Raw genomic sequence first — 22,896 nt, 5'->3', positions numbered from 1 at the left:
GTCGTATGCACCTTTTGGGTATATGTTGGATCTATTTTAGCCATTCTTGCATCATACATTTTCCCTAGGTCTGCAAGTTTAAATACTGGAAGTGATTCACCTCTCTGTTCTTCTATGTGTGAAACCAATTCACTTAGAACTAGCCCAGTGTTGAAAGCATCTTTTGTTCCACTGTCATCAATATTCTTCTTTTCCCTAACTTTGTTGTACAAATCTGTCATGCATTTGTGGTGATAAACAGCATCACGAGCTGGGCGCATCTCCGCAGAAAGTTTGCCGAAAAGTTTCTGTCTTGTAGTATATGAGCATACTCTCGGACTCTGCGATCAACATTTAGTGACATTGCTTTGATCAAAGGGTGCTTCACTCTCATCTTTCTCACAGAAGAAGCATAACTCTGCTTTTGGCATGCTGTCTACTGCTTAATCTAAGCTTCTTTTTTGCTGGCTTGGTTGACAGCCAACCTCCTGCTTTGCTTTCTTTTCTTTAGCCCTCTGTAGCTTCTGGTTGTTGAAAGGCCTTCACATGACTTGTGAAACTTGGCATCATTTTCTTGTAGCGTTGCTTCAATTCCTTTGCCATTGTCCAGTCTTTTAATGTCGATGTCCAATGGAACACATCCAAGTTGTTCAAATTCATATATATTTTCTGCTAACCTTTTGTAACTACATTCACTGTCTCTTCGTTGTGTTTTACCACCTGGGAGTTTAAGTTTCTCATTTGGTTTCATAACCTGGCATAAATACATAATGTCCAATCTGTTGAGGGTTTAGCAGTTTTCTGCATGGCAGCTCCTTCCACTGATCTACTTGCAGCACATTTCAGACATTTTCTATGGTTAAACTGTTAGCAACTACAACTACCACCACCACTAGTCTATATACATGTATGTACAACATTCAGGGCGATTGCTTCATGAAGGGTTTTGGCTATATAATTGTATTTGATATTTATGCACCTGAAATAAAATGAAACAGGAATTAGATGTTTAAACAGATTGAAAGACATATACAAAAACAGATAGACAGACAGACAGCCGTCAGAACAATATGGATATACAGACAGGATATAAGACAAAGAGATGGATGACACACCTGAAAACATAAAGCACCACCCTTCTATATGGTTTACTCAGGAAATCATGCAAAACCATGAAGTATCTATCATCAATGTATGCACAAAAGTTTAATTTGGAGGCAGCCATATTGAATTTTCAAAATGGCTGCCACATATATTTAATTTTTGAGTTACCTGGAAGACAGGTCACACATTAGAACACAGGTTTGGACACCAAGATCATATTTCCGTCTCTCCTACCAACGAATTTATACATAAAGGTAACTTCAGGGCAGCCATCTTGGATTTCCAAGATGAATGCCCCACATGTTGGACTTCTGGTAGCAGCACGTGATAGGACACATTGATCAATATAGGTAAAGCTACTAAAATCTTGTTTCTACCTGACTTACAACAGAAGTTATAGGCATAGGTCTATTTTAGGCGGCCATTTTGAAAAATGTCACTTTTTGGGGTCATAGAGTGCTCAGATCACTTGTCTCCTCATCTTATTAGAAAGAGCATCAAAAAGTCTTCTAGGAGCCAAACTTTGATAATCTGTTCAAAAAGTGCATGATTTTTTCCTAATCTACTAGACTATTCGGAGTAAACGCGCCATCTTGTGATGGCGCAACACCAAAATAGCCCGGCGTCTCTGAGCGCAAAGGAAGGAGCGATGGGTCCATTTTTGGGGGTTGCTGGTACATGGAATAAACTCTACCAAGATCATTATGAAGCGTTATTATTCTTGGCTTTTATTGATTTTTGTGCTAGATAGGTATATCCTGTAAAAAGAGGTAGTGCCATGTGCAATTAACCGTCGGTTTGCGTAACATAGTCTTGGTGTCTAGTCTATAGTTTGTCTAACTCGAGCGATCGTTTCTCAACATTTTGCTTGACATAGTTATCCTTAATTGCAGTTGCTCCTCTGAACATCGATCTTGTCAACAAGTGTCACAGTAAAGTGCGGAAAAATCTCGCTGCAAAGCATCCTAATTTCTTTTCATCTTGTTAGCTGGCCGTTGAGTACTACTGAACGAGATTTTACCTTATGTAAACTTTGGTACCTACGCTCACACCCCTTCTACAATGCCCCTCCCTTCTCTCTCTCTCTCTCTCTCTCTCTCTCTCTCTCTCTCTCTCTCTCTCTCTCGTTCCTGTGTGTGATCCATTCCACTGTTGAATAGATGAGGGAGGGAGAGGCAATGGGATTACGACACCTAAAGCCTGGCGTGTAGCGACGGCGTTGTTTTGATGCCATCGTTGATAAGGGAGATTGAATGTGTTAACTTAAAATTGTTTCCCTACAAAAATAATACTGAAATTTTAACGGAAAAGAAAATAGCTACATTGGAAAATAGAATACATAAGGAAAGAGTCTAGGGGAGTCGGCATATTTTATGCGAGTAGTCAAGGATGCCATAAATTTGCCCACCCTCTGCCAGGATAAACAGGGGGAGGATGAGTTAAAGGTTATGGAAATATGGCGCCCGGCGATGTAGTTATGTTTTTAGTTGCGGTGACTTTTTGTGACCGGTGACTTGCGGTAGTTTTTTGTGTTATGCTACTGCGGAATGTAAAGAGCTGATGCTAGATTATTATTGTATTTTTTTATCTATTAGTTTGACTTCATTCTCATTTTTATATATACCGAGGCGTCTGAAGCGGAAAAAAATCTAAACCGCTCGTTAAAACGAAATGCTATTAGGTTAATTAATGAACTTTCTCCCTCTTAGAGATGACCCACGGCCTCACAAACATAGGAATGAGAGAATTCGTGATTTTAGGAACAAAGAAGGTGAAGAGTACCTTGGTTTCGACTCGCCTTGCTCTCTCCATGGAGTAGGTGTTTCTCTTAGACAAAATACACCACTTCTTTGTGATTATAAATTCATAGAAACAACGGGCATGATCATACACCAACTTTTGTATGTGCATAGCAAGGAGCCACCTCTCAATGACCTTATCAAAGTAGCTAAATTCAGCCAGTGGTTGCTACAGCAGTGAGCATCACATAGCATCAGCAGCCTACTGTGAACGTCCAGGCGTCCTCAGACTAGGTTCGTTCCTTCAGCAGAGGAAAATGACATTTCAGACCGTTGCTGGCTGCACACACTGTATGTGGTGCCTGAGGGTCCAGTTTCCAGAAGCTTCAATGGAGAACCCTCCGAAACTGACGAATTTTTGTAGTCAGTATCGTCTTTCAGGTTCTTACACTAATCTTTAAGTTCTTTACTGGACTCTCATTTATATTGTAAAACCGATAAAGACAAAGTTATATATAATTATATAATATATATACACACACACACATATATATATATATAATATATATATATATATATATATATATATATATATATATATATTATATATATTAGATAGATGGAGTGTGTTATGCGTTTGTATATGTAATCACTCATTCTCAGCCTTTATTGTCCTTTGAGCAGAGGAGTCAACAAAGCGTATCTAAGGCGGTTGGTTTGGGTCAGCCTTTCGGTTCTCAGTAAAATGAAGTAGGTAAGCCTTTTGTGTAGGAATCTGTGGTCAATATGAGCGAAGCGTTCTGCACAGTTGTTTCATCCAAGATTAAGCTGTTAAAGCGTTATAGATGGAAAAAATGATTTGTAGTTTCACTGAGATCACCAACAGTTAAAAGAAATGGCTTGATGGTAAATTTATGTTTCGGAATATTTGAAGCATCACTACTACCTTAACTGATGTAGTGCGTCAAATTTTCGTCCACCTAAAAATATTAGTTGCTAAATGTGTCCCTTAACTGTTGAAGCCACTCGTTAGTGTTAAATCCGAAGAATGGGACGGAAGAGTAAATTAGTAAATCATTCGGCACAAAATTCCATGTGAGTGGAAAGGGCTCTCTCTCTCTCTCTCTCTCTCTCTCTCTCTCTCTCTCTCTCCAGACAAGAAATAATGGATGGAAACTAGAACTGAAGAGGTACAACACATCCCATTGTGGGAACTTCTTTACATACAAGATATGTGACACCAGAAGTTGTAAGCAGCAACAGTGTGGAAGAGTTTAAAAGAAAGCTAGACACAATCATTAGAACACTGGCAATGCGCAGCAAAACCTGCTCCTACAGATAAGTGAGGATAAGTGAGCGCACGATGTCTCCTCGGATGGACTAACAAGTCTTTGAGACATCCTAATCCTTGTAACTCTCTCTCTCTCTCTCTCTCTCTCTCTCTCTCTCCAGAGATGACACCTTTGTGTCTGATAGTAAGAATTAAAATGTTTCAAATTTGTCGAAAGCTATTGCTCAATTTCAACATTAAACATTACGAAAAAAGACCACCGCTCTTATACAAATTGTTAGTGCTTGCACACATTGCTTCTCTTCCCCAACCGCAACAACTAACCCAATGTTACCGTTTCACAGGTAAAGACGAATGAAATGTCGCAAAAACGAAAGGAGAATAATAATTCACTGGTTTACAAAGAAATTGAGGCAAGCACAAAAATACCCGTTTTTACCTAATTTGGGGGTGCTGAATTCAAATTTGAAATCTGTTTTTACTCATCACCTCTAGTTATCTACCCTGTTTTATCTGTTATAAGCTGCTGCAACTCTTGAAATGTGCACATATATTCTCTGTTTATACTAAAATGAGACTTAAAAGCCAGAAAACTAGAGGTGATAGAGCAAAACTATTTATAAATTTGAATTCAGCACACCCAAATTAGCAAAAAACACATATCCCCATTCTTGCCTCAGACCAAAATTTTTATTTTGTAAACCAGTGTAATGTATTGAAATACTCTTTAGAGGAAGAGTTGCGTCGATGTAATGATTAGATTAGATTTATGAAGAGGGAAAAACGGTTCATATGACACTGTCGCATTTATTATGGACAGACTGCAGAATAATTTGGATTGGGAGAGGTAAGACTTCTTCGGGCATACAGCGGTAATTTCACCTAACGGTTCGGTTTGTTTATTTGCTTGTTTGACAGGAAAATTAAGTAAAACGTTGTTTGTGGGTTTTTCATGACAATTTTACCAAGGGAGAAAGAACCTCGATCCTGGCAACAAGATTAGATTTTGGGAGTGCTCCGGATGGTGATACGGTTATTTTGGGAGACGGGTCGGGAAGTGGGGAGGGTGTTATGTGGGGGAGGGCGGGGGGGCGGCGTGTGCTGGATTCCTCATTCTGGCGAAGATTTGCGGTTATCCAAACACTCTTGCTCGTTTCCTGTTCTGTTTCTTAGAACCTCGGAGGCTCCTTAGTTTCCTGGTTACGATAGAAATTGTTGCCATGTAATGAGGTCATTCATTCCTCTCTCTAGCAAATCCTTTTTCTATATTCTTGCTCTGTTTACAGATTATTTCATTTCCTTTTAGAGATTAAAATCTGGGAGTGGTGTTCTCTCCTTTCTGGCTGCCTTCATTTTACTTTAATAGATATATCACAAGAAAATTAACAATAAATGGAAGTTTACATTTTTCACAGTACTACGTATAAGCAGAGAACACAATGTTACTTAGTTCTCTCTCTTTGGATTTTTCATTGACATCCCCGATCCTTCATTCATATTCAGTTTCTTAATTCAGTTTTCATTTCTCTTCGTTGGCTCAGTTTTCTCACATTAGTGACGATCGAGTATAAACCGCTATAGAAGGAGCTTCAAGACGAACACAGTTAGGGTTTTTCTTTTTTAATTGCTAGACTTATTGTTTTGTCCGAATTATTTTAGGTGCTTAGGTTTTCTCTGGATCCAGGTGGCTTTCCTTATTTGAGATTACTGTTGCCATGTAACTGCTGCTCCAAAAAGCATTGCTGTAGGGGTAACCCCTGATTATGAAGGTGGAATGTAATCGTTGGTGAATGAAACTTTATGGGGAAAAGGGCGTTACTCCACGGCCACTGTTTAAAGTTTTTGTGAGGTGGGGTCGCGATTATGGTGGCAGGATGTGGGCCCGGAACTCTCTCTCTCTCTCTCTCTCTCTCTCTCTCTCTCTCTCTCTCTCTCTCTCTCTTCTCTAATATATATATATATATATATATATATATATATATATATATATAGAAGTTGGCGTTTCACCTGTCAATTGCTTTTCGTTCCTAAATCCACATCTTATCCCTCCTCTACTATTTTGCCCTCGTGCTTGGAACTTTGAAATTATTTGGGAATACAGTACCTAGGATAGTACAAGGCTCGGAGTACGTTCTTGAAAAGCATTCAGAATTTGTAAGTATGGTTTTTTCAGTTAACACGCGAATTGTTTTGCAAACTAACCGACCTGAAGGAATAGGACGCGAACGTCTGTCTGTTCAGGTGCGAGCCGTGTTACTTTCCTTGCGGTGTCAGTGACATCCGTCGCTCCGCTTCAGTCGGTCCAGGGTCCTGTGGGGCTGGGTCTGTCCTCCAGGAGAAAGTCACGATAAATTTTGACGCGTACCTTGTGCGCTTGTTGATGAAGTAATGTGAAATAATTCATTTACGAGTTTCAACTGCGTGATGATTTGATTGCATCTTCATTAATGACTCACTATGAGATTTACAATAGAAGATTGACTGCCTACCAGGTTTATGAAGTGTATCAAGTACTGCTGTAAAGAACAGTCCTTGGACGCTTTGATGATTTGTGAAAATTTATGTAAGTAACAAGGGGAAAGATTGTCAAATGCCTCTTTTTATTTGGATATTTTTGAATAATAATAATAATAATAATATTAATACTAATAATAATAATAATAATTTGTAAACCAATATATTGCCGTTATGATTCGAACGCAGTGTGAAAGGAAATTACGTTGAGACTCGATAGCCTTGAATCCTCTTTCAGGAAATGAACGATTAAAATATTACGAGAAATGATGAGAGCGGACAGATTGAAATTCAGGAAGGGCTTTTTAAAGGTCAATTTTAAACGGCCAAAAAAAACTTATTGGTATCGCTTAATATCAGTCATCTATCGCTTAATATCTGTCATCTATCGCTTAATATCAGTCATCTTTTTTCTTTAATTATACGACCGCTGTTCGCCATCCTTTGCGAAGAGAAATTCTGTTCGAAGATAGCAATAGATTCTTCGGAATCAGTCTTATTTTAGTCTCAAGTTTGAATGGCGAACACTACCACCACTATGGTGTCTCTCTCTCTCTCTCTCTCTCTCTCTCTCACATAAACAAAGGGAACATTTAATAAAAATATTATATAATGAATGTTATATATATATATATATATATTATATATATATATATATATATATATATATATATATATTGTTGAGCTACCGCTAAAACATGCGGTATTTCATGTCGTAGAGCTAGCTGGAGCAGGGAATGAAAGGAGTCAACAAATGGCTTTCGCGTATTTTCCACACCTCAGGGTCAAGTCAAGGTAAACCCTTATTCTATATACCTTTGGTCAAGTGAGGTGTGAAAAATACACGAAAGCGCTTGGCGACCCCTCATATGATATATATATATATATATATACATATATATATATATATATATATATATATATATTTGTGTATGTGCTTACACATGTATGTGTACATACATATACTTTTTTGTAAGTATGCGCGTGTATTTCCGACAAAGAAGCAGAGGAATATATTACTGTGTGTGATGATTGTAGTAATCGGCATTTCAAAATTTACAATACTCTCGTTGATTATGATTATGTATGTTAAACACATCTTGCGTTCATTCTTGCATTCCTTTGCTTTTTTTTTGTCTGACGTCAGTAAAAAATCTATTGAAATGTGGAAGTGAATTTCATAATCGAAGGCTGTCTCTCACTGGAATGGTGTTCTACGCAGGAGCAGGCCATATTGACCTTACTGGATTTTTACAGTAGGTTTTCATAATACAGGTGCTGGAATCTGCTTCTTTACCCTGAATATATGGAATATATGGGACCAGATACAGAGTTTCGAAGGGAGACGCTATCTTATTTCAGTATTTAGTAAAGTTTGCACATTTATTTTCATATGTATTGCACTATCTTAATATTTAAAGTTTCATATGTATTGCACTATCATAACATCTAACTTCTGCGCCAGCTTTGTGCTGTTTTTTTCGGACCTGAAGTATCCATTGAATGTAATTTAGATTGAAAAGCCGCCGGGCACCCTTATAAAGAATGTAGCTGTATATCAATATTATATGAAAATATATCGGAAAAGACTGGCTATTTGGTGCCAGTGTCATCAGCATTACTGGGCCTTCGGTGACACCGGAGCATGCACCTCTATGTTGGCTTTGTGACACCCACCGTATTTGACATGCGATTGCGCGCGAAGTCAGCCAATCGCAACATTAATAAATTAGGCATGGCATATTCTGCGTATGCACCCACAAAATTTAGTTTGGTCACAAACACCTACAGTACTTAATACCCAAAAATACTGTTTGTCATGAGCACAACGGCGGTGGTCATACTGTCTACCTCGTGGATTCCATATTTCATGCTCAAGTTATCGTCCAACTAAAAAAAATCGACCTAGTGATATTAGTGAACAAAAGACCGCTGCTCTCAAAAGAATTAACCACCTCTTATTTTCAGGAAATATATCATTATACTCGTACACCTGCACATACATAAAATTCTTTATAAACTCTTTTTCTTGTGGTCCAGTAAGTTACTACTTAAAATACTGCAAAGGCGTTTTATATGGTTAGTGCCCTCGTGATTTTGCAGTTTCTTTTTCCGTGTAGCTATAACTTATTGAACCTTTGAATTTACTTTCATGTTGACAACAGAAAATAGAAATTGAAATACAGCCAACCTGTTTCATGATGATATTTCGTTGCAGATTGGAGCTTTGATGAACACCCTCACACTGGCCGGTACGCTGGTCGTGTTTGTGATCATGGGACTGGGAACCGATACTGCGAACAAACTTTCGAAAACCTTCGAAGCAAAAGTAGATGATTATGAAGACGAGTACGTCGATGTAAGAGAAGAGCAAGGACCAAACGTGATGGAAATTTTCCTAGACAAAATCTCGACAAGTAATGAAGCGCATGCATCTTTTAATTATATATATAAATAAATAAATATATATATATATATATATATATATATATATATATAGATATATATATATATAATATATATATATATATATATATTAGTTGAACACTTTTGTCTTCTTACCACACAGCTCTGATGTATATTCCGTGACGCTGGTGCAGTTGCATTGATCTTTTAGTAGTTGTCTGTTATTTTTTACTTGAAATGATCATCTGTCAAAGATGGCAATAATTGTCATTTAGAGCTGACGCCCTGGTCCTTTCCTTTTGCAGTCACCATCTTCTTGTACATCCTGCTTGCAGTTTGCATCCTTATGGTCATCACTTCATCTATGCTTATTCATGGAGTGAAAAATGTAAGTATGTGTGCCATATAGTGATTTAAGCACTTGGCTCTGAATATTATGTTTCAGGAAAACTTTTATGTTGCCAACAAGGAAAAGTATTTTACATTGGTTTGTTGTTTAGTACAGGGCTGATATTTAAAGTAGCATGTTTTACTTGATTTTTAACACTTCGGATATCTAATATACATTTAAATACTTACAGAACTCTGCATGAACTAACGCCATTTTGGTTGAAATCGTTCACCTGTTTCTCAGAATTTTCAGTGTGACTAAACAACAAACAACATTGTGACAGTATAGGAACAAGGAATAGTAATGTAATCACAATAAAGAAACAACAGGTAGTCCCATGCACAGGTCCGGTGTATTTTTATGTAACCGACCATAATCAGCGACGTCACACAAACCAGTCGAAGCGACAATATACTGATGTAAACATAGGGATAATTGCCTTTTTTCACCTTGTAAAGCAATTTAATAAACCTCCCTCCATAGATTTAAGCGGCGAATGCGATTTTGGACATATTAAATATTGTAGTTCATGTGAATGTCGATATTGGAGAAATCGAATAGGCGAAATTTTGTACAATAAGGTTTTTTGTGTTAAAGTTTTTGAAACTGACGGAATCCTGGAGACTGAGGTCACGGGATTTTTTTCCGCGGTTTTTTCAAACTTCCCTGTCTTGACTTTTTATGCATTTGGAACCTCGTTATCAATTGTTTTAATGTTGAATTGCTTTTGTAAGTTGTCCGTTGGCACGAGTCCGCCTTTCACTTCATGTATTTTTAAAAATTTACTTCGTTTAATTTTGTGATAATGTGAGGACTGAGTAAGACGAGGAGAGTGAGCGAACTAATTTTATTCGGTTGTTTGTTGTTTTTGATTAAGCTGACCTTGTGTCAGCACGGGCTCTTGCTCACCGAGCATCCCGTAAATTTTACCCAGTTGTTGTTGTTTGAGATTAAGCTGGCCTTATGCCAGCATGGGCTTTTGCTCCTAGAGCAGCGGCAAATGAGGCTGAACATAAGGTGGCGTGCAGACGGAAGCGTAGCGTCTGTCACGCACGCACGAACAAACATAAACAAAAGGGACAGGACCACCCTTTGTGAATGTTTCTTTACAGACGAAAATATATTAATAATATTACATAGAGGGAACAGATTCCCGATATATACACATCAAAAGAAAGGGCGTAAAATGCTCTGTCTTAGTTCCTGGAAGAAAAGAGAGGACATATGGATATAGAGATTTTTACAATGGAAGGGCGAACATTCGCCCGAATGTCTTCCTTAAAAATACTCCCCACCACCACCAAGACAATGATTACGTAGAATCGATGGATGACTAACGGAATCTTGTGGGGAGCTGAAGGATTCCTTGGGTTCGTGATTCCCTCAGTTGAGGGGCGCCTTGCGTGTCCCCGTTATCTTGAGGGCCGTAAAGCAGGATGCCGCCCCTGGTAGTGGGCCTGGGGGGTTCGGCTGCTTTCCTTGGGCGGTCTCGACGACGTTTAAGGGCACTGTCAGGAACCAGCAGCGTCAGGGTTTTCTGAGGGCCTTCAGCGGGGTCGTCTTTGTCGGGGATGACGGCGGGCTTGAGGCAGTCTATCGAGACCCAGTCCTCGTGGCCATCAATTGACACGAGGAATGCCTTCTCCTCCCAACGGACGACTCGGTGTGGGCCCCGGTAGGGCCTCGTCAAGGGCAGGTGGGCAGCGTCGTTCCTCATGAAGACGAACCTGCAGGAGTCTAGGGCTCGCTGGTGGAACTGCTTCGTCCTGTTGACGTACTTCTCTCGGCAAGGAACGAATTTCTGGGCAGCTGCATGCAACCTAGTCAGGGAATATCAGGATCGTCGCTGTTGGCAGGGAAGAATTTGCCTGGCACTGTCAGGGTCTCCCCGTACACCTTCTCTGCTGGGGAAGGGTCGCTGTTGGCTCTTGGGGCAGTGCGGAGACCAAGGAGGATTCAGGAAAGTTGTGCCTTTCAATCAGGGCCCTGACAGCATATCATTAAGGAAGCCTTGAGGGAGCGGTGGACCTTTTCCACTATGCCGTTGGCTGTGGGATTGTAGGACATCATGGTGTGGTGCTTGATCCCCATCAGGTGTGCCAGGGAAGACCAGAGCTCTGATGTAAAGATGGGTCCTCGGTCCGTTGTGACATCATTGGGCACTCCAAAGCAGCTGATCCAGCTTGTCAGGAGGGCTTTGGCACAGGCGTCTGCGGTGTCCTCTGACATTGTGGTGGCCTCTGGCCACCTGGTAGACTGGTCGATCTCTGTCAGGAGGTATCTGGCACCATCAGATGGAGGAAGAGGCCTAACGATGTCGACATGGAAGTGTCCAAATCTTTGCCTGGGCTGGGGAAAAGAGCCTATCCCTGATTTGGTGTGCCTTCCCATTTTGTTATTCTGGCATGCAATGCAGTTTCTGGCCCACTCCTGAGCGTCCTTCCTGATGCCATGCCACACGAACTTCTCCGTCAGGAGCCTGGTTGTCGAGCGGGGCAACGGGTACGAGAGGCTGTGAATGACGTCAAACACCTGTTTCCTGCAGGAGGCGTTTATCAGGGGACAAGGGCGTCCTGTGCTGGTATTGCAGAGGAGCATTGTCCTGGAGGGGCCGAAGGGGATGTCCTCCCAGCAAAGGGTGGTAATGGCAGTCCAGTAGGCTGGTACTTTGTTACTGCCGCTGCCATATGGGTTTGTTTTGGGTGCTGCCTCCGTCGTGTTTTGAAGGGCAGAAGGAGCAAGGCCGCTCGCACTTCCGTGCCTTGCTGCCAAACTGGCGGTGGGAGCAGCACCACCTGACGTCTAGGAGGGGCTTCAGCGATCGCCGGTATGCTGCACCAACCATGTCCTCCTGCTGTAGGCTGTTGGCTGACAGAGGAGAGGAGAGTTTTGCAGTTTGGGTGCCAGTAAACAGCGCAAAAGCCTACTGCGCCAGACTTTCCTTCTCAATGCTCTCGGCATTAGGGATCTGGCTTCAGACTTTAGGTGCGAGCTGGCGAAGGGAGTTGGCGGAGGATGCTCACCTCCTGCCTTTGTCCTTGGTGGTCCACCTCTAGCAGGAGGACCAGGTCCTGGAGCTTGTGCCAGGCCAGTCTGTGATCCGAGGTGGTCATAGGGTTGACCACGAGGTTGAAAATTTGGGCGGGTCGCTGGGGAACTGGGAGAGAGAAGACCTGGATGAGCTCCCTCTTCAGGCCTTCGTAGGGCAGCTCCCCACGCTGGCTGCGCATCCATGGGGCAAGGTGTTTGAAGGCATCTGCTGCGAGGGTCCCAGCGATGTCTGCCTTGGTGCTGTCCTGGGTGATGCCGTGGATCCAGAATTGTATTTCTACCCGTTGCAGCCTTGTTGCGACGTCCTCACTGCAGAAATGCGGCAGCTTGATGTGGTGGGGCTCTGACAGTGCAGCCGTCTGGGGCGCGGGCACGGGCGTCGAGGAGGACTCAAGTGCGAAGAAGGATTGTCTTACAGATCATGGGATTGAGGCCCACACAGAGGAGTCTAGTGAATATGCTGAACTCTCCATCGTGTTGTCAGTTTCACACTTACGGTCCACAAGAAGTCATAAATGGCGTTGAGGAGTACAGTGGTACCTCAGGATACGAAATTAATCCATTCCGAGGTGGCCTTCGTAACCTGAGTTTTTTCGTATCTTGAACCGCATTTTAATGGAAATTGCCTAATTCATTCCAAGACCTACAAAAACACCCCAGTAAATTTTATAATAAAGCTAAATTGACCAATAAACAATGAAATACAACAATTTGGACCATTCAATACCTAACTTAAGCTACATATATACTACTAATATGTACTACATACCTGTAAATAAAGTGTATTAGTGTACATGGTATACAAGAAATACTGTACATACATATGTACATATGTAGTAAAATGTGGAACCTTACCTTTCGAGTGAGGCGATCTCTGAAAGTGGCGACAAAGGAGGAGGACAAATGGCAGAAAACTTATAAGTACACTTAACTATACGAAACACATTAAAAAATGTCAGGAAACATTAACACTAAACTTTACAAAACACATTAACAAATGGCACAAAACGTTAACACTTATCTTTACAAAAAACTTAAAATTAAATTTCTTTTTTAGTCTTTTTTTGATTTTTACATTTTTTTTATACTTTACGTTTTTTTACAAAATTTCAGTTTCTTCACCACCGTATGGATGCCAGTCCATTTACGGAATTTATCAAACCACCCCCGAGAAGCCTTGAAGTCTGGGGTTGCCGTCAATGTCCTTTCCCCTCCGTCGTCTTCGGCCTAGGCAATCAAATTGCCGAAAATAGCGCTGGCCTTCTGGCAGATTGCCATCTCGGTTATCATATCGCCAGCGATTTCTTTGTCCTCAATCCATAGAAGAAGCAGCCTCTCCATCTCATCACGCACGTGGCTCCTCTTGTTGGACAAAATAGTCGTGCCCTTGGAAGGTGTAGCTGCTTTGATGGCTTCCTTCTGCTTAAGGATGGTGCCTATCGTCGACGGATTTCGGCTGTATTCCTTAGCGATCACACTCAACCGCATACCAGCTTCATACTTCTTGATAATCTCCATTTTTGTCTGCATAGAAAGCATCCTCTTCTTTCCGTGAACTTCAGCATCTTTCTTGGGACCCATGACTATACTGTACGTAATTAAGTTATTTAGTATACGAATTAAGTTCTCACACAACACGATAAAGTAGTACAATGAACTCACTAACTTGAATTTATGTTAACAAACGAAATCATATGTGTGAGCGAATGAATTCTGCGTGCGTACGATAACGCTGGTGCGAAGCAATGGCTGAAGAAGAACACCTTTACGTAGAGCATGATGGGAGAGATGCTGACCAATAGGAGAGCAGGATCTTATGGCGGTGACTAGCATCAGGAACCAATGGGAGAGTGGGAGGAGGGTGGCGAGTCTACTCAGTTGGCGGCACGCGAGTTTTTAAATTGTTCTCGGTGGTCTGGGTGAATCTCGGGACTTTACAGCAACAACCTTTCATAACCTGAATTATTTTCATATGCAGAACCAAAATAATCTTCGTATGTATTTGCTTTTGTAACTTGAATTTTTCGTAAGCTGGGACTTTCGTATGTCAAGGTACCACTGTACCAGTGAACCTAGTCTAGGTGTCATATGGGTCTGTTAAAGGTTCTCTGAAGGTGAGCGGCAGTAATTGGTCCCTTATTGGCAAAGCCAAACTGCATGGGTCACCAATTGTGAGGACTGAGTAAGACAAGCAGAGCGAGCGAACTAATTTTATTCGAGTTGTTGTTGTTTGAGATTAAGCTGGCCTTGTGCCAGCATGGGCTCTTGTTCCTAGAGCAGCCCGTAGTATCTTATTCGACAAATGAGGCTGTACATGAGGTGGCGTGCGGACGGAAGTGTAGTGTCCGTCACACACGCATGAACAAACATAAACAAAAGGAACAGGGCCCCCCTGTGAATGTATTTCTTTACAGACAAAAATACATGAATAATATTACATAGAGGGAACGGATTCCCGACATATGCACATCAAAAGAAAGAGCGTAAAATGCTCTACATTTTAGTTCTAGGAAGAAAAGAGAGGATATACAGATTTTTACAATGGAAGAGCTAACATTCGCCCGAATGTTGTCCTTACAATAAAATTGGCATTCACAATTTTATCACAAAATTAAACTATGTAAAGTTTACAAAATACATGAAATGAAAGGCGGACTCGAGCCAACAGACAATTTTCAAAAGAAAATCTACTTCAAAACAATTGATAACGAGGTCCCAAATGCACACAAGGACAAGACGGAAGTTTTAAAAAACTGTGGGAAAAAAACCCTGTGACCTCAGTCTCCAGGATCCTGTCCGTCTCTAAAAGTTACACACAAATAACCCTTATTTGTGTAAAATTTTACCTATTCGATCTCTCCACTATCAACATTCACATGAACTGCAATATTTAATAAGTCCAAAATCGCCTTAACCGCTTAAATCTATCAAATCGCATTTCAAATATGTAAAATAGGCAATTATCCCTATGTTTACATAATTTGTCGCTTAGAGTGGTTTGTGTGACGTCACAAAATCACATGAGCAAATGAGTCCCAAATTCGTCGCTAGAGTAGGACTACCTTGTCATTACTATATCGTGAATGTAATATAGTTGACAGCAGACAATACCAATCAGAATATTTGTGTTTCTTTACCTGTATATTATTTAGTCTCGTATAAACTGAAAAGGAAATGCAACCAACATCAGTACTTGACAGTGCATAAGCAAAGATTCTGTGTAATACATAACTAAAGCCACATTTTATTTTATTAAAAAACCAGTATTTGCAGATCAGGTTTCGTGTGCAGTTATATTAACACCAGCGAGCCCAGAAAATAAATTTTAAAAAGTGCCCTCTAATAGCAGCAAGTTAAAATGCAATGATTTTTACAAATTAAGGCACAGTGGGTTTAAAAAAAAAATTATTGGTATATCCAAATTTGGATTATCTAGCATGTTCTTTCTGATTGCTTCCACTGTGACTGTACTTGAACAGTTCTTGGTCACTAAAAGGGTTAATTAAGATGGATGATGGATGGCAGGATATTTCGGGCCACATTTCCTACCCTAGACACAGGGGCTAAAAAAGAAAGATGCTAGAGATGGGTGGCATGTGTTATGATAGTTTAAAACATTAACGATAAATGCTAAAAATAACACATCAAGGTTCAGTATTGTTAGTGTTACAGAACTTACATTTTTTGGCAACAATATTTCCTCTAAAAGGCCAGATTTCCAGAGAAAAATAAATGGGCAGTCACTGCTAAATGTATTATATAATGCTGAACAGAGCAGGATAGTATACAATTTAGGCTGAAGGCCGAACGCTGCGACCTATGAGGTCATTCAGTGCTGAAACAAAAACAGGTAAAGTTTATAAAGATGCAACACAAGGGAAACCTCGCAGTTACACTATGAAACAAATGTTTGAGGAGGTTGGAGTAAGGTGGAAGAAAGAATATGAACGGAGTTACAGTGAAAGGAATGAAAGGGGTTGCAGTTACAGGCTGAAGGGACACTGGAAAGAACCATAAGTAATGCTTACAGTGCACTGACGGTACTGCACTCCTAAAGGGATAACTGCTGAATCCTGAATGAGTCCTACAGTAAACATCTTCCACATTTGTAGAGTCAGCAAGTATTTGATCAAGTTCACCCAGCAGCCCACCAGTCTTCATCCAACCATATAAGATTTTACCTTATTTTCTCTTATATCTTCCGGTCTGTTTTGTACTGTACTTGTGCACACTTACAATGACATTGAATATTTTTTGGCTGACAGTAATTATGACTAGCATAGCTCTTACAACAATAAGAATGTTTTTTGCGTAATTCCTGGCAGCCCATATAAGTGACCAACTGACTATTCACGGCCCTAGAAAGATGTCTCACAATTAGGGAACTTTATTCCAAAGGATTCACAGTCCTTCCCTAGGTATTCATATTCCTTGGAATAAAAAACTTGAGTGTCCCGAACCACTGCCATTTTTTGAGTAAGGAGTGCACAGGTTATACTAGTTGATTCCTCAAGACTAACTTGCAATGCTCTCATCATTTTAATACATAACGGAAAACTGAGTTATGGCTCTGTTCTCTAAACTGCTGTCTTTGTAAAATCCGGTTAAGTTTGGAATCTTTACTTTAAGGGCCGAGCATACTTAAGAGACAGTTTATTTTCTAGTTTTCTTACCTATTTCACTGTATGCACACATGGGCCCATAAAAATGGAGATGCCATAGTATATTTCAGTTGTTCTTTCTGCCTTGTACACTGGTACATGTGGAAAAGTGGGTAAAGGCAATATTTATGTTTCAGGTGGGGAATAATTATTAAAGTAGCAGATATGTGGTCATTGTTGATGGTTCTGTAATGAAAATAAAAGATGGCATTTTTTTAATCTGGCATATATTGGGGCTGTCTGCTAGGCTAGCTTACCAAGTCTTTTACTTTAGAATAGGTCTGAGGTTAATATTATCCATAAAACCTAACTTCCAGTGGCCACCAGATGTTTTGGCTTGATTGATGATGGTTCATTTTAGAATCTACCTTTTGTATGAACAGGAGTTCTAAAAAAGATACCACTACTTCAATCACAAAATCCCAGAATGGTTTTTATTACTTACAAAACATCAAAGTGGCTTGCAGACATGCTATTACACACAAACGTTATTAAAACATAATATAACCTAAATACCCCAGTGCAGTAGTGAAAAACTAAAGTGGAATACTGTTGCAACTTCAATTATATATTAAAAATTTAAATTTTACTCTTACAGAAGATCTCTTTCCCAACAGGTAAATCATAAAACTAAAAGTAATTATTGCCTTAGGGAGGATTAGATATGCTGCGAAAACTGCATATTGTAGTTTCCAGGAGTCAGGCTAAGAATTATGGACACTACACTCGCATGCCACAGCCATTCTCTTTTACATAACGTCTTTTTTCAGAATAAATCTCAGCAAATAAGAAGGATCAAAGCCTCCACCAAGGATGAGAAATTAATCTCCCAAAATGTTTCCTCCCAAGAGTTACAGTGTATTAAGTATTTATTCAATTGTTTTCAGTCCTGACACCCACATTTGGTAATTTTTTAAAAATTCTTTACTATATAACTTGACATAATCTTTTAGCAATGGACAAAGGAAAAATTAAACCAAAAATTTAATCTTCTTGGAGGTACCAAGCAAAGTCAAAGTCATAACCTCCTTGTTCGAGGTAGTAAACAAACCAGGCCAAAATCCCAACCAAAAACTAAACCTCATTGTTGCAGATAAAAAAAAAGGAAAAGAATAGCACAACCACCTCAAAGGAGGTAACAAATAGCAATGCCTTATGAGAACTCCATATATTCCCATTTAACAGTACATAGTTGTGTACTGTGCTGTAAATGTAATACAGAGGAGAGGTAATTTAGTGAAAGTTGTTGCAACAGTTGTAAAACATGCTTCTATGCGAGAGAATTTTGTGCCTATAAACACTAGTGACTCCTAATCTAATTTTGGCATTGGAGTTGAAACTCTTAAAAAAGAAAAAAATGCCCATTAACCATCTTGTCCTCAAATTTGTTTTTTTACAAGACTACATTCAATATTTACATAAAGGATAATTTTGCGATGATTCTCAAAATGCATTGCAGTCCTAAGGAATCTCATTGTAATTCAAAAGATCATATGTATAGTCAAGCCATCATGATAGGGAAGTAACTTTTTAATGGATATAGTAAATGGAAAAGCAAGCAGTTTGGCAAGGAACATGGCAACAATCAACCTGTTATGAAGGATTTCTTTGCCCTTCAAGTATACTTTCCTAAGCAAAATTAGTAACTCAAATTATTTAGTTCTCTAAGAATTGGGGCACATGCTTGATTTGTGGATTTTTAATGACTGGAAAGCCCCAGCTTTTCAGTGATGACTGTTTGGTCCTATTGTTAGTCCAGTGTTCCCGCCTTGGGGACCTGAAATCGCACTTCATAGTACTCTGAAGTGTGAAGATAATAACTACCTTTTTTTTCCCTAGGTTGTATGAGAAGGTTGTGATAGGTTATACAAATACTACCATGGCATGAATAGGTTTCACGAAGCTGGCTTACTTGAAAATATTAAATTTATGTGTTTTTTATTTTGCATACTATACAGTATAGTACATACTCTTTGTTTATGTTATGTCTGACAATATTTATAAAACATGCATGGACTGAGCAAATGTTTTTAAATTCCTCTCTAACCATCGTTTCATGGTGCAGCTGCGAGGTTTTCCTCCTGTTACACCTTTCAAGCCTCCTTCATGTCAATTTCCCTTTCAGCGCTGAATGACTTTACAAGTCCCAGCACTTGGCCTTTGTTCTAAATTCCATGTATCGTCAATGTTTTTAAATTTGTCAAGAATTTAATCCTATCTCTTGAAACCAAAACTGTCACAAAAGTAAGAATAAAAATTCTGCATCTTTGTACAAACCCTCGACTCTTACTCATTGCAATGCCATAAAAATAAGTTGGTGTATCTTTTGGTCAAAAGTGAAAATGTTTCAGTTTTTCAGTCAATTTTTGTTCTTCAGTTCAATATTTGGTGTATTGCAATTTGAAACAGGCAGTTACATAACTTTTTAAAAGTTTTAGATTGATTTATTTATGGCTACTAAAATTGGCATCACATCATCTAGGTTGTTGACTAAAATTTTAGAATATAAAAATCAGTGAACTGTGCCATATTAAAAAAATATTAAGGATATAAATTTTTTATTTAGAATGAATGATTGTTTGCAAGGCCAAATAATTGATGTTTTATTAATTTTCATCTTTACAGGATCGTCGAGGTCTACTACTACCTTACGTGTGTCAAGAGGTATTCAATGTAATCATCTTCTTTGCCTTGTTCATCTGGATTCTTGTGACCTTTGGTACAGACATCAGGGTAGTTGGTACTGCACTAAGCATGTTAGGAGCAGTATTGCTTCACATTTACTTTGCTCTGGTGGTATTTTCTCAATATCAGGCACTTGGTCTAATCAGAATGCATGAGGAGCATAGTATGAAGTAGAAAACAAAATTGAGCCAAAGATGAAAGGCCCTCACATACAGCTTCCTGATAAGATTAATTTCTCATTTTCTTGTGAGTGAGGAAGATGGAGATCTCCTTGTGTAAGGTTGATCACCTATGAAACTCAAAGTGTGGCCATGGTAGTCATTGCTATAAACGGCTTCTTGTGCATAAAGAACTGTATTTGTAACTTTCTCATTCACCTGTCAGACACTCAATAGAGCACATATTGTTACTTAGTTTCAGTGTTACTTGGTACACCGGCACTACAGTGACTGTACGGAGAGAGTAGAATTTTCACTTAATGGGCGAAATATCAAGTATATTACAAAGAAGGATTACAAGGGAGGGAAATGTAAGAGACTATATCAGATATAATGAATCCTTGATCTTTAATAGTATTTGATGTTTTTGGAATCATGATCTGAGCTCTAGACTGTTTCAGCCTAATGTCATGTTTGTGACATAATTGTTGATAACCATGCTCTCACTCTATTTTTAAGGAACTACATAGCATTTTTATGTGCCTTGAAACTATTTTTCTGCAACACAACAGGCATTTCAAACTATCATACGTACTGTGTAAAAAAGAAACTGCATTCAAGTTTTAGTTTTCTCTTGACAGTACCAGATATGTTAAGTGTACTAAGTTGTATTAGTAAAGTGAATAGTCCTTAGTAATACTTTTCATGAAGTGTAGTACTTTATTCCCAGTAAAATGGAAATAAAACATGTTTCATACATAAGTAATTTTAATTTTTTCCAAAACAATACTTACAAGTGAAAAGTTAATGTAAAATGTGCTAATTGGTTATTAAGTGAAATATGCTAATTAAGTTGACTAATTTAAGTAAAACTACTATTCATGTAAACTTTACATGTGGTGCATGATTTTTTTCAAGTATCTCTTAGTTTCTTAACCATTTAATGTTTTTGATTTCTGTACTGAATTTCCAAATAAATGTTTGGTGTTTGATAAATTTTATTTGTGAAAACCTATATTTCAGGTGATTCCATTACATCTGAAATTAAACACCAATAATGTCAAGATGAAAATGCATTATTACAATGATTAAGAAAAAATTTACGTTACCAAATTCCCCTCAACACAGTGGATGTACAATCCATTTGGCAAGCGCACAATGGTTTGTTTCTGCTTTCCATATCAATGCAGTAAAATATCCTTTATCTTTTAAATAAGCAAAACTTAAACTTGGATTTCCAAGTATTAAAAATCAACATCTTTGCAGCGTGCCTTCAGCCCCTAGCTGCAACCACTTTTGCTCCTTTTACTGTACCTCCTTTGATATTCTTTCTCCATCTTATTTTCCACCCTCTCCTAACACTTGACTCATAGTGCAACTGCAACGTTTTCCTCCTGTTACACCTTTTAAACCTTTTGCTTTCCATTTCCATTTCAGTGCTGAATGACCTCATAAGTCCCAATGCTTGGCCTTTGGCCTAAATTTTATATTCAACTCGAGTCAGATTGAGATGCTTCAAAATTACAAGTGTGGTTTCCTCTTAATGTAAATAGTACAAACTGCAGTAATTCCTAGTTAAAGAGGGCAGGACACCATACCTTGTAAAATTTAAGGCTATTCAGGGGAAACTTTCATGGAAAGAGAATTGAAACCTTTTAAACATTATGAAAAGATGTAGACTACAAAATTTTCTTTATTATTTTTTGCTTTAGTATGTGCAAACTATTACTGCAACACAAAAACCCTTCCTTTACTTTCCTTGGATATTTCCTTAACACATAAATGAACTGTAGCTTGAAAATATGCATCATAAAATATGCCTGCTAACTGTACCACAATTGCAAATTAAAAGGGGAAACTACAATATCCAAAGCACTCAATTGTCATCCTGCAACCTCCAACTGACTTCAGGACTATGGAGAGCTTGTGCAAAATCCTAGCAAATACCTCTTGACTAAAAGATGGTAGGTGTACAAACCAAAAGAAGCTCCCAAGTCTTCCAAGTTCCTGGACTACCTGCTTCTCCAACATGCTGGGTCACTTCTAACCGAGGCCGTAGTGCTTATTCTCTGAGACTTGAAGCAGACACAAATGACATCTGATGCCCGTTGTTGTTCTGGCCCATATTCAGAATGAAAACAGAAGGGAAATAGCAAAATAAGGTGGACAAGGAGGGTTACCTGTAATATGAAAGGCTACAATTATACATCTAGGAAAAATACATATTAATTTCAAAATTTGTCATTTGTTCCAATAAACGTACATCTGTGGAGACTCACTACTTAAGGCTTGTCCACATGGTCAAGCTTTGCTCAACAAACACTGTTCGATGTGACTTCGGAAGTGAAGAAACGGCGGATAAGGCTCTGACTTTTCCCACTTCTGACGTCACATTGAACAAAGTGCATCAGGCAAAGCTTGACTGTGTGGATGGGGCTTTAGGTAGAACCTGCAGCTAGGGCTGATTTCTTTGTGGATAGAGCAGAGTGCCACCACGCAGAAAAAGGGGGCACCGATAATGCTCTGCTGCCACCACCCCAAGGCCAGGGCGGTGTTGCTCTGCTGGCTGGCAGTGCCCCCGAGAGTGGAGCGGTATTTCGCTTCATCCCTGCCCCTCATGTAATTTACCCGAACACATCATATAAATCCTGAAGAACCAAGGTGTATAGATTATGCAATCAGTAGGTTTGGATAAAAAAATCTACCTTTCCTCCCCACCCCTTTTTATTATAGAAAGGGGAGACAGGGTCTTGCATTCTAGATTAGTAATGCCAGCTCACAGTGCCACCTATCTGGACACATTGGGTCTAACTTGTACACAAGTACAAATGCTCACGAGCTGGGTCATGAGAGGGAGAACGGGTTGGTGCACACATCACCTCTTCCCTCAGGAGCCTTACAAACACAAGTGAAAGTA

The 22,896-nt window shown here is 39.3% G+C and overlaps 1 protein-coding gene across 1 annotated transcript in view; it reads left to right on the top strand.

Annotated features, from left to right (window-relative positions):
• LOC135223659 (uncharacterized) overlaps positions 1-20,975 on the top strand; it is a 115,252-nt gene extending 94,277 nt beyond the window's left edge. The window contains exons 3-5 of the mRNA XM_064262316.1: positions 8,846-9,044; positions 9,339-9,421; positions 19,762-20,975. Of these exons, the coding sequence (XP_064118386.1) occupies positions 8,846-9,044; positions 9,339-9,421; positions 19,762-19,995 (516 nt within the window). The 3' untranslated portion in view covers positions 19,996-20,975. The remainder of the gene's footprint in view (positions 1-8,845; positions 9,045-9,338; positions 9,422-19,761) is intronic.
• The last annotated feature ends 1,921 nt before the right edge of the window (positions 20,976-22,896 follow it).

This window comes from Macrobrachium nipponense, chromosome 10 (assembly GCF_015104395.2).
Source record: "Macrobrachium nipponense isolate FS-2020 chromosome 10, ASM1510439v2, whole genome shotgun sequence".
NCBI lineage: Eukaryota > Metazoa > Arthropoda > Malacostraca > Decapoda > Palaemonidae > Macrobrachium > Macrobrachium nipponense.
This window is presented reverse-complemented; position numbering and strand designations above follow the sequence as displayed.